Genomic DNA, 17,420 nt, shown 5'->3' with positions numbered 1-17,420 from the left:
GCCTACCTGGGTGGGTGACTGACAGCCTGCCTGGGTGACTGCCTGCCTGCCTATGTGACTGACTGACTGCCTGCCTGGGTGACTGCCTGTCTGCGTGGGTGGGTGGGTGACTGATTGCCTGCCTATGTGACTGACTGACTGCCTGCCTGGTTGACTGGGTGACTGACTGACTGACTGGGTGACAGACTGACTGGTTGACTGAATGACTGACTGGGTGACTGAAAGATACCCAATGCTACATCCAATGTGACAAAAGGCCTGGGGGGATTCAGTGTGAGCCTGGGGGGAGGGGGGGTTAAGTATGGGCCAGGGGGGGTTAAGTATGGGCTTGGGGGGGTTAAGTATGTGTGACTGACTGCCTGGGTGCGTGGGTGGGTGACTGCCTGACTGCCTGAGTACCTGCTTGCCTGGGTGCCTGCCTGGGTGGGTGACTGACTGCCTGCCTGGGTGGGTGGGTGACCGACTGCCTGCCTTGACTGACTGCTTTAACTGACTGCCTGGGTGGGTGACTGACTGACTGGGTGGGTGGGTGACTGACTGTCAGGGTGCGTGACTGACTGCCTGGGTGGGTGGGTGATTGCCTGCCTGGGTGACTGCCTTCCTTGGTGGGTGACTGCCTGCCTGCCTAGGTCAGTGGGTGGGTGACTTACTAACTGCCTGCCTGGGTGGCTGACTGCCTGCCTATGTGACTGACTGATTGACTGCCTGGGTGGGTGACTGACTGCCTGGGTGTTTGACTGACTGTCAAGGTGCGTGACTGACTGACTGCGTGCGTGGGTGCGTGACTGACTGCCTGGGTGGGTGACTGACTGCCTGCCTGGGTGACTGCCTTCCTGGGTGGGTGACTGCCTGCCTGCATGGGTGGGTTACTGATTGCCTGCCTGGGTCAGTGGGTGGGTGACTGACTGCCTGCCTGCCTTGGTGAGTGGGTGACTGACTAACTGCCTGCCTGGGTGACTGACTGCCTGCCTATGTGACTGACTGACTGACTGCCTGGTTGGTGGGTGACTGACTGGGTGACTGACTGCCTGGTTGACTGGGTGACTGACTGACTGGGTGACTGACTGACTGGGTGACTGAAAGATACCCAATGCTACATCCAATGTGACAAAATGCCTAGGGGGATTCAGTATGAGCCTGGGGGGAGGGGGGTTAAGTATGGGTCGCGGGGGGGTTAAGTATGGGCCTGGGGGGGTTAAGTATGTGTGACTGACTGCCTGTGTGCGTGGGTGGGTGACTGCCTGACTGCCTGGGTACCTGCTTGCCTGGGTGCCTGCCTGGGTGGGTGACTGACTGACTGCCTGCCTGGGTGGGTGGGTGACCGACTGCCTGCCTTGACTGACTGCTTTGACTGACTGCCTGGGTGGGTGACTGACTGCCTGGGTGGGTGACTGACTGCCTGGGTGGGTGACTGACTGCCTGGATGGGTGGATGACTGCCTGGGTGGGTGACTGACTGACTGGGTGGGTAACTGATTGATCGCCTGGGTGGGTGACTGACCAACTGGGTGGGTGACTGACCAACTGGGTGGGTGGGTGACTGACTGCCTGGGTGGGTGACTGACTGCCAGGGTGTGTGGGTGACTGACTGGCTGCGTGCGTGGGTGGCTGACTGCCTTTTACTGACTGCCTGGTTTGGTGACTGACTGCCTGGGTGAGTGACTGGCCATCTGGGTAGGTGGGTGACTGACCGCCTGGGTGGGTGACTGAATGCCAGGGTGCGTGGGTGACTGACTGCGTGGGTGGGTGACTGACTGCCTGGGTGGGTGCGTGACCGACTGCCTGCCTTGACTGACTGCCTGGGTGGGTGACTGCCTGGGTTTGACTGACTGTCAGGGTGCGTGACTGACTGCGTGCGTGGGTGCGTGACTGACTGCCTGGGTGGGTGATTGCCTGCCTGGGTGACTGCCTTCCTGGGTGGGTGACTGCCTGCCTGCCTGGGTGGGTGACTGACTGCCTGCCAGGTGATTGGGTGACTGAATGACTGACTGGGTGACTGACTGGGTGACTGAATGACTGACTGGGTGACTGAATGACTGACTGGGTGACTGAATGACTGACTGGGTGACTGACTGGGTGACTGAAAGATACCCAATGCTACATCCAATGTGACAAAAGGCCTGGGGGGATTCAGTATGAGCCTGGGGGGAGGGGGGTTAAGAATGGGTTGGGGGGGGTTAAGTATGGGCCTGGGGGGTTAAGTATGGGCCTGGGGGGTTAAGTATGTGTGACTGACTGCCTGGGTGCGTGGGTGGGTGACTGGCTGACTGCCTGGGAGACTGCGTGGATGGGTGACTGATTGCCTGGGTGGGTGACTGCCTGACTGCCTGGGTGGGTGGGTGACCGACTGCCTGCCTTGACTGACTGCTTTGACTGGCTGCCTGGGTGGGTGGGTGACTGACTGTCAGGGTGCGTGACTGACTGACTGCATGCGTGGGTGGGTGCGTGACTGACTGCCTGGGTGGGTGCATGACTGACTGCCTGGGTGGGTGATTGCCTGCCTTGGTGACTGCCTTCCTGGGTGGGTGACTGCCTACCTGGGTGGGTGACTGACAGCCTGCCTGGGTGACTGCCTGCCTGCCTATGTGACTGACTGACTGCCTGCCTGGGTGACTGCCTGTCTGCGTGGGTGGGTGGGTGACTGATTGCCTGCCTATGTGACTGACTGACTGCCTGCCTGGTTGACTGGGTGACTGACTGACTGACTGGGTGACAGACTGACTGGTTGACTGAATGACTGACTGGGTGACTGAAAGATACCCAATGCTACATCCAATGTGACAAAAGGCCTGGGGGGATTCAGTATGAGCCTGGGGGGAGGGGGGGTTAAGTATGAGCCAGGGGGGGTTAAGTATGGGCTTGGGGGGTTAAGTATGTGTGACTGACTGCCTGGGTGCGTGGGTGGGTGACTGCCTGACTGCCTGAGTACCTGCTTGCCTGGGTGCCTGCCTGGGTGGGTGGGTGACCGACTGCTTGCCTTGACTGACTGCTTTAACTGACTGCCTGGGTGGGTGACTGACTGACTGGGTGGGTGGGTGACTGACTGTCAGGGTGCGTGACTGACTGCCTGGGTGGGTGATTGCCTGCCTGGGTGACTGCCTTCCTTGGTCAGTGGGTGGGTGACTGACTGCCTGCCTTGGTGGGTGGGTGACTTACTAACTGCCTGCCTGGGTGACTGAAAGATACCCAATGCTACATCCAATGTGACAAAAGGCCTGGGGGGATTCAGTATGAGCCTGGGGGGAGGGGGTTAAGAATGGGTTGGGGGGGGGTTAAGTATGGGCCTGGGGGGTTAAGTATGGGCCTGGGGGGTTAAGTATGTGTGACTGACTGCCTGGGTGCGTGGGTGGGTAACTGCCTGACTGCCTGAGTACCTGCTTGCCTGGGTGCCTGCCTGGGTGGGTGACTGACTGCCTGCCTGGGTGGGTGGGTGACCGACTGCTTGCCTTGACTGACTGCTTTAACTGCCTGCCTGGGTGGGTGACTGACTGACTGGGTGGGTGGGTGATTGCCTGCCTGGGTGACTGCCTTCCATGGTGGGTGACTGCCTGCCTGGGTGACTGCCTGCCTGCCTGCCTGCCTGCCTAGGTCAGTGGGTGGGTGACTGACTGCCTGCCTTGGTGGGTGGGTGACTTACTAACTGCCTGCCTGGGTGACTGACTGCCTGCCTATGTGACTGACTGATTGACTGCCTGGATGGGTGACTGACTGCCTTGGTGGGTGACTGACTGTCAAGGTGCGTGACTGACTGACTGCGTGCGTGGGTGCGTGACTGACTGCCTGGGTGGGTGACTGCCTGCCTGGGTGACTGCCTTCCTGGGTGGGTGCCTGCCTGCCTGCCTGCCTGGGTGGGTGACTGACAGCCTGCCTGGGTGACTGCCTGCCTGCATGGGTGGGTGACTGATTGCCTGCCTGGGTCAGTGGGTGGGTGACTGACTGCCTGCCTTGGTGAGTGGGTGACTGACTAACTGCCTGCCTGGGTGACTGACTGCCTGCCTATGTGACTGACTGACTGACTGCCTGGTTGGTGGGTGACTGACTGGGTGACTGACTGCCTGGTTGACTGGGTGACTGACTGACTGGGTGACTGACTGACTGACTGGGTGACTGAAAGATACCCAATGCTACATCCAATGTGACAAAAGACCTAGGGGGATTCAGTATGAGCCTGGGGGGAGGGGGGTTAAGTATGGGTCGCGCGGGGGGTTAAGTATGGGCCTGGGGGGGTTAAGTATGTATGACTGACTGCCTGGGTGCGTGGGTGGGTGACTGCCTGACTGCCTGGGTACCTGCTTGCCTGGGTGCCTGCCTGGGTGGGTGACTGACTGCCTGCCTGGGTGGGTGGGTGACCGACTGCCTGCCTTGACTGACTGCTTTGACTGACTGCCTGGGTGGGTGACTGACTGCCTGGGTGGGTGACTGAGTGCCTGGGTGGGTGACTGACTGCCTGGATGGGTGGATCACTGCCTGGGTGGGTGACTGACTGACTGGGTGGGTAACTGATTGATCGCCTGGGTGGGTGACTGACCAACTGGGTGGGTGGGTGACTGACTGCCTGGGTGGGTGACTGACTGACTGCCTGGGTGGGTGACTGACTGCCAGGGTGTGTGGGTGACTGACTGGCTGCGTGCGTGGGTGGCTGACTGCCTTTTACTGACTGCCTGGTTGGGTGACTGACTGCCTGGGTGGGTGACTGGCCATCTGGGTAGGTGGGTGACTGACCGCCTGGGTGGGTGACTGAATGCCAGGGTGCGTGGGTGACTGACTGCGTGGGTGGGTGACTGACTGCCTGGGTGGGTGCGTGACCGACTGCCTGCCTTGACTGACTGCCTGGGTGGGTGACTGCCTGGGTTTGACTGACTGTCAGGGTGCGTGACTGACTGCGTGCGTGGGTGCGTGACTGACTGCCTGGGTGGGTGATTGCCTGCCTGGGTGACTGCCTTCCTGGGTGGGTGACTGCCTGCCTGCCTGGGTGGGTGACTGACTGCCTGCCAGGTGATTGGGTGACTGAATGACTGACTGGGTGACTGACTGGGTGACTGAATGACTGACTGGGTGACTGAATGACTGACTGGGTGACTGAATGACTGACTGGGTGACTGACTGGGTGACTGAAAGATACCCAATGCTACATCCAATGTGACAAAAGGCCTGGGGGGATTCAGTATGAGCCTGGGGGGAGGGGGGTTAAGAATGGGTTGGGGGGGGTTAAGTATGGGCCTGGGGGGTTAAGTATGGGCCTGGGGGGTTAAGTATGTGTGACTGACTGCCTGGTTGCGTGGGTGGGTGACTGGCTGACTGCCTGGGAGACTGCGTGGATGGGTGACTGATTGCCTGGGTGGGTGACTGCCTGACTGCCTGGGTGGGTGGGTGACCGACTGCCTGCCTTGACTGACTGCTTTGACTGGCTGCCTGGGTGGGTGGGTGACTGACTGTCAGGGTGCGTGACTGACTGACTGCATGCGTGGGTGGGTGCGTGACTGACTGCCTGGGTGGGTGCATGACTGACTGCCTGGGTGGGTGATTGCCTGCCTTGGTGACTGCCTTCCTGGGTGGGTGACTGCCTACCTGCCTGGGTGACTGCCTGCCTGCCTATGTGACTGACTGACTGCCTGCCTGGGTGACTGCCTGTCTGCGTGGGTGGGTGGGTGACTGATTGCCTGCCTATGTGACTGACTGACTGCCTGCCTGGTTGACTGGGTGACTGACTGACTGCCTATGTGACTGACTGACTGCCTGCCTGGGTGACTGCCTGTCTGCGTGGGTGGGTGGGTGACTGATTGCCTGCCTATGTGACTGACTGACTGCCTGCCTGGTTGACTGGGTGACTGACTGACTGACTGGGTGACAGACTGACTGGTTGACTGAATGACTGACTGGGTGACTGAAAGATACCCAATGCTACATCCAATGTGACAAAAGGCCTGGGGGGATTCAGTATGAGCCTGGGGGGAGGGGGGGTTAAGTATGAGCCAGGGGGGGTTAAGTATGGGCTTGGGGGGGTTAAGTATGTGTGACTGACTGCCTGGGTGCGTGGGTGGGTGACTGCCTGACTGCCTGAGTACCTGCTTGCCTGGGTGCCTGCCTGGGTGGGTGGGTGACCGACTGCTTGCCTTGACTGACTGCTTTAACTGACTGCCTGGGTGACTGACTGACTGGGTGGGTGGGTGACTGACTGTCAGGGTGCGTGACTGACTGCCTGGGTGGGTGATTGCCTGCCTGGGTGACTGCCTTCCTTGGTCAGTGGGTGGGTGACTGACTGCCTGCCTTGGTGGGTGGGTGACTTACTAACTGCCTGCCTGGGTGACTGAAAGATACCCAATGCTACATCCAATGTGACAAAAGGCCTGGTGGGATTCAGTATGAGCCTGGGGGGAGGGGGGTTAAGAATGGGTTGGGGGGGTTAAGTATGGGCCTGGGGGGTTAAGTATGGGCCTGGGGGGTTAAGTATGTGTGACTGACTGCCTGGGTGCGTGGGTGGGTAACTGCCTGACTGCCTGAGTACCTGCTTGCCTGGGTGCCTGCCTGGGTGGGTGACTGACTGCCTGCCTGGGTGGGTGGGTGACCGACTGCTTGCCTTGACTGACTGCTTTAACTGCCTGCCTGGGTGGGTGACTGCCTGCCTGGGTGACTGCCTGCCTGCCTGCCTGCCTGCCTGCCTAGGTCAGTGGGTGGGTGACTGACTGCCTGCCTTGGTGGGTGGGTGACTTACTAACTGCCTGCCTGGGTGACTGACTGCCTGCCTATGTGACTGACTGATTGACTGCCTGGGTGGGTGACTGACTGCCTTGGTGGGTGACTGACTGTCAAGGTGCGTGACTGACTGACTGCGTGCGTGGGTGCGTGACTGACTGCCTGGGTGGGTGACTGCCTGCCTGGGTGACTGCCTTCCTGGGTGGGTGCCTGCCTGCCTGCCTGCCTGGGTGGGTGACTGACAGCCTGCCTCGGTGACTGCCTGCCTGCATGGGTGGGTGACTGATTGCCTGCCTGGGTCAGTGGGTGGGTGACTGACTGCCTGCCTTGGTGAGTGGGTGACTGACTAACTGCCTGCCTGGGTGACTGACTGCCTGCCTATGTGACTGACTGACTGACTGCCTGGTTGGTGGGTGACTGACTGGGTGACTGACTGCCTGGTTGACTGGGTGACTGACTGACTGGGTGACTGACTGACTGACTGGGTGACTGAAAGATACCCAATGCTACATCCAATGTGACAAAAGACCTAGGGGGATTCAGTATGAGCCTGGGGGGAGGGGGGTTAAGTATGGGTCGCGCGGGGGGGTTAAGTATGGGCCTGGGGGGGTTAAGTATGTATGACTGACTGCGTGGGTGCGTGGGTGGGTGACTGCCTGACTGCCTGGGTACCTGCTTGCCTGGGTGCCTGCCTGGGTGGGTGACTGACTGCCTGCCTGGGTGGGTGGGTGACCGACTGCCTGCCTTGACTGACTGCTTTGACTGACTGCCTGGGTGGGTGACTGACTGCCTGGGTGGGTGACTGACTGCCTGGGTGGATGACTGCCTGGGTGGGTGACTGACTGCCAGGGTGTGTGGGTGACTGACTGGCTGCGTGCGTGGGTGGCTGACTGCCTTTTACTGACTGCCTGGTTGGGTAACTGACTGCCTGGGTGGGTGACTGGCCATCTGGGTAGGTGGGTGACTGACCGCCTGGGTGGGTGACTGAATGCCAGGGTGGGTGGGTGACTGACTGCCTGGGTGGGTGCCTGATTGACTGCCTGGGTGGGTGACTGCCTGCCTGGGTGACTGCCTTCCTGGGTGGGTGACTGCCTGCCTGGGTGGGTGGGTGACTGACTTCCTGCCTGGGTGACTGCCTGCGTGGGTGAGTGACTGATTGCCTGCCTTGGTCAGTCGGTGGGTGACTGACTGCCTGCCTTGGTGGGTGGGTGACTGACTAACTGCCTGCCTGGGTGACTGACTGACTGCCTGCCTATGTGACTGACTGACTGACTGACTGCCTGCCTGGTTGACTGGGTGACTGACTGACTCGGTGACTGACTGACTGGATGACTGACTGACTGGGTGACTGACTGACTGGGTGACTGACTGACTGGGTGACTGACTGACTGGGTGACTAACTGACTGGGTGACTGAATGACTGACTGGGTGACTGACTGACTGGGTGACTAACTGACTGGGTGACTGAATGACTGACTAGGTGACTGACTGGGTGACTGACTGGGTGGGGGACTGACTGCCTGGGTGACTGACCATGTGACTGCCTGGGTGGGTGGCCGAGTGACTGACTGCCTGGGTGGGTGGGTGACTGACTGCCAGGGTGGGTGGGTGAGTGACTGCCTGAGTGGGTGACTGCCTGGGTGGGGTGTGAGCTCGAGGCGCGCGGGGTGTGAGCTCGTGTAGCGCCCTGAAAACCTGCTTTGTGTCAACCGACGTTCTGAGCAGAGTCACCACCCTCCGGGGTGCGTGACAGGACCAGGAGCCGCCATGCACTCCTCCAGGTCTGGGTGAGTGGGTGACTGACTTCCATCCAGGGTGGGTGACTGACTGCCTGGGTGGATGACTGCCTGGGTGGGTGACTGACTGCCAGGGTGTGTGGGAGACTGACTGGCTGCGTGCGTGGGTGGCTGACTGCCTTTTACTGACTGCCTGGTTGGGTGACTGACTGCCTGGGTGGGTGACTGGCCATCTGGGTAGGTGGGTGACTGACCGCCTGGGTGGGTGACTGAATGCCAGGGTGCGTGGGTGACTGACTGCGTGGGTGGGTGACTGACTGCCTGGGTGGGTGACTGCCTGCCTGGGTGACTGCCTTCCTGGGTGGGTGACTGCCTGCCTGGGTGGGTGGGTGACTGACTTCCTGCCTGGGTGACTGCCTGGGTGGGTGAGTGACTGATTGCCTGCCTTGGTCAGTCGGTGGGTGACTGACTGCCTGCCTTGGTGGGTGGGTGACTGACTAACTGCCTGCCTGGGTGACTGACTGACTGCCTGCCTATGTGACTGACTGACTGACTGCCTGCCTGGTTGACTGGGTGACTGACTGACTGGGTGACTGACTGACTGGGTGACTGACTGACTGGGTGACTAACTGACTGGGTGACTGAATGACTGACTGGGTGACTGACTGACTGGGTGACTGACTGACTGGGTGACTAACTGACTGGGTGACTGAATGACTGACTAGGTGACTGACTGGGTGACTGACTGGGTGGGGGACTGACTGCCTGGGTGACTGACCATATGACTGCCTGGGTGGGTGGCCGAGTGACTGACTGCCTGGGTGGGTGGGTGACTGACTGCCAGGGTGGGTGGGTGAGTGACTGACTGGGTGACTGACTGACTGGGTGACTAACTGACTGGGTGACTAACTGACTGGGTGACTGAATGACTGACTAGGTGACTGACTGGGTGACTGACTGGGTGGGGGACTGACTGCCTGGGTGACTGACCATGTGACTGCCTGGGTGGGTGGCCGAGTGACTGACTGCCTGGGTGGGTGGGTGACTGACTGCCAGGGTGGGTGGGTGAGTGACTGCCTGAGTGGGTGACTGCCTGGGTGGGGTGTGAGCTCGAGGCGCGCGGGGTGTGAGCTCGTGTAGCGCCCTGAAAACCTGCTTTGTGTCAACCGACGTTCTGAGCAGAGTCACCACCCTCCGGGGTGCGTGACAGGACCAGGAGCCGCCATGCACTCCTCCAGGTCTGGGTGAGTGGGTGACTGACTTCCATCCAGGGTGGGTGACTGACTGCCTGGGTGGATGACTGCCTGGGTGGGTGACTGACTGCCAGGGTGTGTGGAAGACTGACTGGCTGCGTGCGTGGGTGGCTGACTGCCTGGGTGGGTGGCCGAGTGACTGACTGCCTGGGTGGGTGGGTGACTGACTGACTGCCTGGGTGGGTGGGTGACTGACTGCCAGTGTGGGTGGGTGAGTGACTGCCTGACTGACTGGGTGACTGACTGACTAGGTGACTGACTGACTGGGTGACTAACTAACTGGGTGAATGAATGACTGACTGGGTGACTGACTGACTGGGTGACTAACTGACTGGGTGACTGAATGACTGACTAGGTGACTGACTGGGTGACTGACTGGGTGGGGGACTGACTGCCTGGGTGACTGACCATGTGACTGCCTGGGTGGGTGGCCGAGTGACTGACTGCCTGGGTGGGTGGGTGACTGACTGCCAGGGTGGGTGGGTGAGTGACTGCCTGAGTGGGTGACTGCCTGGGTGGGGTGTGAGCTCGAGGCGCGCGGGGTGTGAGCTCGTGTAGCGCCCTGAAAACCTGCTTTGTGTCAACCGACGTTCTGAGCAGAGTCACCACCCTCCGGGGTGCGTGACAGGACCAGGAGCCGCCATGCACTCCTCCAGGTCTGGGTGAGTGGGTGACTGACTTCCATCCAGGGTGGGTGACTGACTGCCTGGGTGGATGACTGCCTGGGTGGGAGCTCGTGTAGCGCCCTGAAAACCTGCTTTGTGTCAACCGACGTTCTGAGCAGAGTCACCACCCTCCGGGGTGCGTGACAGGACCAGGAGCCGCCATGCACTCCTCCAGGTCTGGGTGAGTGGGTGACTGACTTCCATCCAGGGTGGGTGACTGACTGCCTGGGTGGATGACTGCCTGGGTGGGTGACTGACTGCCTGGGTGGGTGCCTGATTGACTGCCTGGGTGGGTGACTGCCTGCCTGGGTGACTGCCTTCCTGGGTGGGTGACTGCCTGCCTGGGTGGGTGGGTGACTGACTTCCTGCCTGGGTGACTGCCTGCGTGGGTGAGTGACTGATTGCCTGCCTTGGTCAGTCGGTGGGTGACTGACTGCCTGCCTTGGTGGGTGGGTGACTGACTAACTGCCTGCCTGGGTGACTGACTGACTGCCTGCCTATGTGACTGACTGACTGACTGCCTGCCTGGTTGACTGGGTGACTGACTGACTCGGTGACTGACTGACTGGGTGACTGACTGACTGGGTGACTGACTGACTGGGTGACTGACTGACTGGGTGACTAACTGACTGGGTGACTGAATGACTGACTGGGTGACTGACTGACTGGGTGACTAACTGACTGGGTGACTGAATGACTGACTAGGTGACTGACTGGGTGACTGACTGGGTGGGGGACTGACTGCCTGGGTGACTGACCATGTGACTGCCTGGGTGGGTGGCCGAGTGACTGACTGCCTGGGTGGGTGGGTGACTGACTGCCAGGGTGGGTGGGTGAGTGACTGCCTGAGTGGGTGACTGCCTGGGTGGGGTGTGAGCTGGAGGCGCGCGGGGTGTGAGCTCGTGTAGCGCCCTGAAAACCTGCTTTGTGTCAACCGACATTCTGAGCAGAGTCACCACCCTCCGGGGTGCGTGACAGGACCAGGAGCCGCCATGCACTCCTCCAGGTCTGGGTGAGTGGGTGACTGACTTCCATCCAGGGTGGGTGACTGACTGCCTGGGTGGATGACTGCCTGGGTTGGTGATTGACTGCCAGGGTGTGTGGGAGACTGACTGGCTGCGTGCGTGCGTGGGTGGCTGACTGCCTTTTACTGACTGCCTGGTTGGGTGACTGACTGCCTGGGTGGGTGACTGGCCATCTGGGTAGGTGGGTGACTGACCGCCTGGGTGGGTGACTGAATGCCAGGGTTCGTGGGTGACTGACTGCGTGGGTGGGTGACTGACTGCCTGGGTGGGTGACTGCCTGCCTGGGTGACTGCCTTCCTGGGTGGGTGACTGCCTGCCTGGGTGGGTGGGTGACTGACTTCCTGCCTGGGTGACTGCCTGCGTGGGTGAGTGACTGATTGCCTGCCTTGGTCAGTCAGGGGGTGACTGACTGCCTGCCTTGGTGGGTGGGTGACTGACTAACTGCCTGCCTGGGTTACTGACTGACTGCCTGCCTATGTGACTGACTGACTGACTGCCTGCCTGGTTGACTGGGTGACTGACTGACTGGGTGACTGACTGGGTGACTAACTGACTGGGTGACTGAATGACTGACTGGGTGACTGACTGACTGGGTGACTAACTGACTGGGTGACTGAATGACTGACTGGGTGACTGACTGGGTGACTGACTGGGTGGGGGACTGACTGCCTGGGTGACTGACCATGTGACTGCCTGGGTGGGTGGCCGAGTGACTGACTGCCTGGGTGGGTGGGTGGGTGACTGACTGCCAGGGTGGGTGGGTGAGTGACTGCCTGAGTGGGTGACTGCCTGGGTGGGGTGTGAGCTCGAGGCGCGCGGGGTGTGAGCTCGTGTAGCGCCCTGAAAACCTGCTTTGTGTCAACCGACGTTCTGAGCAGAGTAACCACCCTCCGGGGTGCGTGACAGGACCAGGAGCCGCCTTGCACTCCTCCAGGTCTGCCCCCTCTTCCTATTCGCCAGCCGCACTATTTAATGCCTGTCTTGCCATTCCCACATTGCTCGACATAGTCGGACTTCACTATCTGGCTCTGGATCCCGGCTCCCACTTGACCTCGCTGCTTCTCACGCCCCTCGACCTCAGCTTGGACCCCGACCTTCCGGATCTCTCCTGTCACTGACCTTGGCTAACGGCAACGTCTACGTCTCTTCTTTTACCGGTACCGGCAAGTATTGCTACAGCTATTACCTCCTGGCCTGGCAACGCCAAAACACCACACTCCGGACACGCTCCTTCTGCTGCGGGTGCGTGCACATATACGTTCCCACCTCAGTATAAGAACGGGTCTGGTCTGCGGGCAGCACCGGCGTAACAGGTGGGTGCTGAGTGCTGCTTCCTGCTTCCCTGCAACGGGTGGCAGGCTGTGGGGGGTGAGACTGGTGGGCTAATTCCCGAGGGAGCATTTCCCCCCTGGCCCCTGGTCCCCGCAGGCGGTTGCTGCCTGTTACAGGTGGCTGGCGTGTGGGTTGCTGGGTTGGCGGGCATGGGCTCGCACGTCACTTCCCCTCCTCCGAAGCAGGCCCACAGGCAGCCGGACATCTGGCTCCCTGCTCATGCGTGCCGAGACCTCCACCGTGCGCATGCGCATGGGGATCGCCGGCAGTTTTTCTTTCTCCCTTTTTAAAAAAAATTAAACAGGCCTAGGGGGGGGGGATGACCGGGCCCCCTGACTCACTGGGCCCAGGACACCAATGCCGGCAGACCCCACCCTGTTGGGGACCTGGGGCCGGGGGGGGGGAAATGCTCCTGTGGGAATTAGCCCACCAGTCTCACGCCCCCAAGCCTGCCTACCGCCCTCTCATCCCTCTCCCGAGCCCACCTCACCCCGGGCAGCGGGGATCGGGCGCAGGGGGGAAGCATGTGGCATTGCAGGGAAGCAGGAAGCAGCACCCAGCACCCACCTGGTCAAGGTCAGTCACCCACTTAGGCACCCACCCAGGCAGTCACCCACCCAGGCAGTCAAGGGCACCCACCCAGGCAGTCACCCACTCAGGCAGTCAACCGCTCACACACCCCAGGAGGTCACCCACCCAGGCAGTCAAGGGCACCCACCCAGGCAGTCAACCGCCCACACACCCCAGGCAGTCACCTACCCAGGCAGTCATCCACCCACCCACGCACCCAGGCAGTCATCCAAACCCACCCACCCAGGCAGTCATCCACGCACCCAGGCAGTCACCTCCCTTCCCCTCAGGCAGTCACTCATCCACCCAGGCAGTCAGTCACTCACCGACCCACCCACCCAGGCAGTCAGTCAGTCACCCTCCCAGGCAGTCAGTCACCCAGGCAGTCACTCAGTCAAGGCAGTCACTCAGTCACCCACCCAGGCAGTCACTCAGTCACCCACCCAGGCAGTCATTCAGTCACCCACCCACCCAGGCAGTCACTCAGTCACCCACTTACCAAGGCAGTCACTCAGTCAGGGCAGTCACTCAGTCACCCACCCAGGCAGTCAGTCAGTCACCCACCCAGGCAATGATCCACCCACCCAGGCAGTCACCCACCCCCCAGGCAGTTACTCACCCACCCAGGCAGTCACTCAGTCACCCACCCACCCAGGCAGTCACACAGTCACCGACCCACCCAGGCAGTCACTCAGTCACTCACTTTCCAAGGCAGTCACTCACCCAGGCAGTCACTCAGTCACCCACCCAGGCAGTCACTCAGTCACCCACCCAGGCAGTCACTCAGTCACCCATCCAGGCAGTCACTCAGTCACCCGCCCACCCAGGCAGTCACTCAGTCACCCACCAGCCCAGGCACTCACCCAACCAGGCAGTCACTCAGTCACCCACCCACCCAGGCAGTCACACAGCCACCGACCCACCCAGGCAGTCACTCAGTCACCCACTTACCAAGGCAGTCACTCACCCAGGCAGTCACTCAGTCACCCACCGAGGCAGTCACTCAGTCACCCACCCAGGCAGTCACTCAGTCACCCACCCATCCAGGCAGTCACTCAGTCACCCACCAGCCCAGGCAGTCACCCACCCAGGAAGTCACTCAGTCACCCGCCCACCCAGGCAGTCACTCAGTCACCCACCAGCCCAGGCAGTCACCCACCCAGGCAGTCATTCAATCACTCCCCCCCCCCCCAAGCTCATACTGAATCCCAGTAAATATCCATATAGAGAAAGGCGCACAGCAAAAGGAGAGAGTGGGTCAAAGCTACTAAAACATAACCTTTATTGGACCATAAAAGAAAGAGAGGATGGTACAAAAACCCTCCTACATGTTTCGTGCACCAAGCACTTTATCAAGGAGTATCCAAATACAGTACAATTGCCCCTTATAAGCCCCTTACCTGTAGCTCCGTTTAGGCGCCAAAAACGTGGTGATGTCACTGTGCGCACCCATCGCGCACACGCAGTGACGCGGCAGGACTGAGAGGGATGTGTTGCCAGTACTTGGCTGCCCTTTTTTCAGCCCCCACGTCTCTCCTGTGCATGCGCGAACAGGCAGCGCCCCCACGACGCGACCAACGTGATGCGCCCGCATCAAGCTGGCAGCCGAGGGAACTGAATAGGCATGATGTTATTGCCCTCAGTTCCCCCAAAGTATCACAGCAGCGCGCGCGCTTGATAAAGTGCTTGGTGCACGAAACATGTAGGAGGGTTTTTGTACCTCCCTCTCTCTTTTATGGACCAATAAAGGTTATTTTTTAGTAGTGTAGCCCCCTGTTAACAGCACAGGCTATACCTATCTCCCTTCTACTGTGGTAAGTCCTGTTAAGATCAGGCAACAGTAGTCATCATGGGTTTTCCCCCTTCATAGCCCTGCCTTGAGTGGTAGATGCAGGCCTGGACTCTGCTGCAGGCGTGAGCAAGAGGGGAGGTTCTGCTGACATCACGATAGGTGGGGCTAGCTCTATATTTAGCAGCCAACTCCTGTTGTTAGAGTTAGTATGCCGAGAGTCTGCAGTGGGACATGTCTGAGTAGTGAGTCCTGCGGATCGGTCCAAGGAGTTGGAGGAGACTGCGGTCTCACCTGCGCAGCCGTGCAGGAGCAGAGAGAGGAGTAGAGAGATAAGCCTCTTAGTAGAGCTGATAGAGTTGTAGACCTGGTGGACCAATGCCCCTCACCCCACTGCCTGGGGTGATGGGGAGAAGTCAAGCCCCACCGCGAGGATAAGCTCGGAGGTGGGCCGCGGGGTATTGAAGCCGCAGCCCAGACCATCCTGTCGAGGAGAGACTGGGAGGGAAGGAGAGGAGGGGATATCTGTGTGGGAGGAGAGCGGAGTATATAGCAAAGCTTTACGGTTGTTGTTGTTGCTGCTGCTGGACGTCCTTACCTTTGGGAGTTGCTGATCTGCCAATAAAGAGACTATCCTTTGTACAAAAGACTCTGTGTGAGTTGGAGGCTATTACCCTGGGACCGAAGGGGTTCTTCTATACAGGTCCTGTCCCATATTCCTGGGAGTATAGAAGATGGAGGCGCTGCACCACTAAGATATCATGGAGGCTACCACCCCAGAAGCACGGTCCTGGCTCCCCCATAACATCGCGGGAAGCTCAGGCCCTCCTGTTCCTCACAGGTATGCACCACACCGCATGTAATCTGCCCTCATGCACCCTAGACACCACCGTAGAGTCTGGGGGAAGGGGGGAAGCAGGGTTACAGTAGCTTTGACCCACTCTCTTTTTTTGCTGTGCGCCTTTCTCTATATGGATATTTACTTGGATCTTCTACAAGCTGCAGCACGCTTCACACACCAGCTGGATGGGGAGACTCCAATACTGTGAGTAACAGACTTTATTCAATCTGATATACACTTGTGACATATGAGTGTTCCAGGGCCCATCCCAATGAGGTTCTGTGCAGGGATTATTCCCTTTACCCAGCCCCTTCAGGGAATATAGGTCCCCATTAAGGAAACCATACCACAGGATCAGTGTCATCATTTACTTATTACCCCCTATGGTGTTGTGGATTTATTATGGATGAATATAAGGTCATACCTAACGGACTCGGCATTGAAGCGCAGGTTCCACATTGAGAATTCATACTGAATCCCCCCAGGCCTTTTTTTTTCCAACTTAAATTTTTTATTGGAAATTACAAATACAACCAATGTGACACAACCCGATGTATCGATTCCAATGGTAAACAAACACATGTATAGTCACCTCTAACACACATCTACAGACGACATTACAGAAAGGACGAGACGAACCTGACAAGGGGACTGGGGTGGGGGGAGGAAGAGGGGGAAGGAGAGGGGGGAGGGTGAGAGGCGGATGCTTCATGCTTCTGTCCTCGTTGCTGACCGTAGGGCACCGTGCCAGGTGCCGACTGGGGTGGCTTTCTGGGGCGGGCTCTTCCTATGTGTCCTCTTTCCAAATCTAAACCTGTGGGGCTGTCTGCTATCAGTAGGTCTCTACGTCGCGTCGCCTGCTCTGCCCTCAAAGGAGAACACACCTATATATATTAGTGCAAAATCGTGGCGGCATCCACTCCTGGGATGTCTAACTGGGCCAACCATGGTTCCCAGACTTTTAGGTAATTTGTGCCGGAGTCATTAACCAAACTTGTTAATTGTTCCATCCGGCAGACGTGCCAAATCCTGTTTCTCATATTAGGGATAATAGGGATTTCTTGTTGCTTCCATAATGCTGCAATCTCGCATCTCGTGGCTGTTGCAAAATGCGCGATCAATTTATGCACTGCATTTGACAGACCCTGGATCCGCCTGCCCAGAAGGAACAGCCACGGGTCCAGGGGGATCTCCAAACTGAGAATCCGCTGAATCCAATCTCTAATCTGTTCCCAAATAGGGGCCACCTTTGCGCAAGATCACAGCATGTGTCGCAGATCTGCTTCTTCCCCGCATTGTTTAGGACAGAGCGGGGAGTAGCCTCCCACAAATTTAGCTAAGCGGGTTGGAGTGTAATACCACCGCATAAGGACTTTATATGCGTTCTCCTTTAATGTGGTGCAGGCCCCCCAGGCCTTTTGTCACATTGGATGTAGCATTGGGTATCTTTGTCTTTTGTTGAAATTATTAAAATAAACAGATTGCATTGTAATGTTTTTTTCCGTATTACAATAAGA

General features: G+C 59.1%; 1 protein-coding gene across 3 annotated transcripts in view; it reads left to right on the top strand.

Moving 5' to 3' along the window:
• LOC142465177 (Fc receptor-like protein 5) overlaps window positions 1–17,420 on the top strand; it is a 47,819-nt gene that overhangs the window by 11,538 nt on the left and 18,861 nt on the right. The window contains exon 1 of one of the 3 annotated variants that reach the window (XM_075569147.1): window positions 15,018–16,107. The exons of the other annotated variants lie outside the window; for them this stretch is intronic. Within the exon in view, the coding sequence (XP_075425262.1) occupies window positions 16,089–16,107 (19 nt within the window). The 5' untranslated portion in view covers window positions 15,018–16,088. Of the gene's footprint in view, window positions 1–15,017; window positions 16,108–17,420 lie in introns of those variants that run through there. 3 annotated transcript variants of the gene reach the window in all.

The sequence above is a fragment of the Ascaphus truei genome, chromosome 13 (assembly GCF_040206685.1).
Source record: "Ascaphus truei isolate aAscTru1 chromosome 13, aAscTru1.hap1, whole genome shotgun sequence".
NCBI lineage: Eukaryota > Metazoa > Chordata > Amphibia > Anura > Ascaphidae > Ascaphus > Ascaphus truei.
Note: the sequence above shows the minus strand (reverse complement) of the source record. Positions and strands in the feature narration are given on the sequence as shown.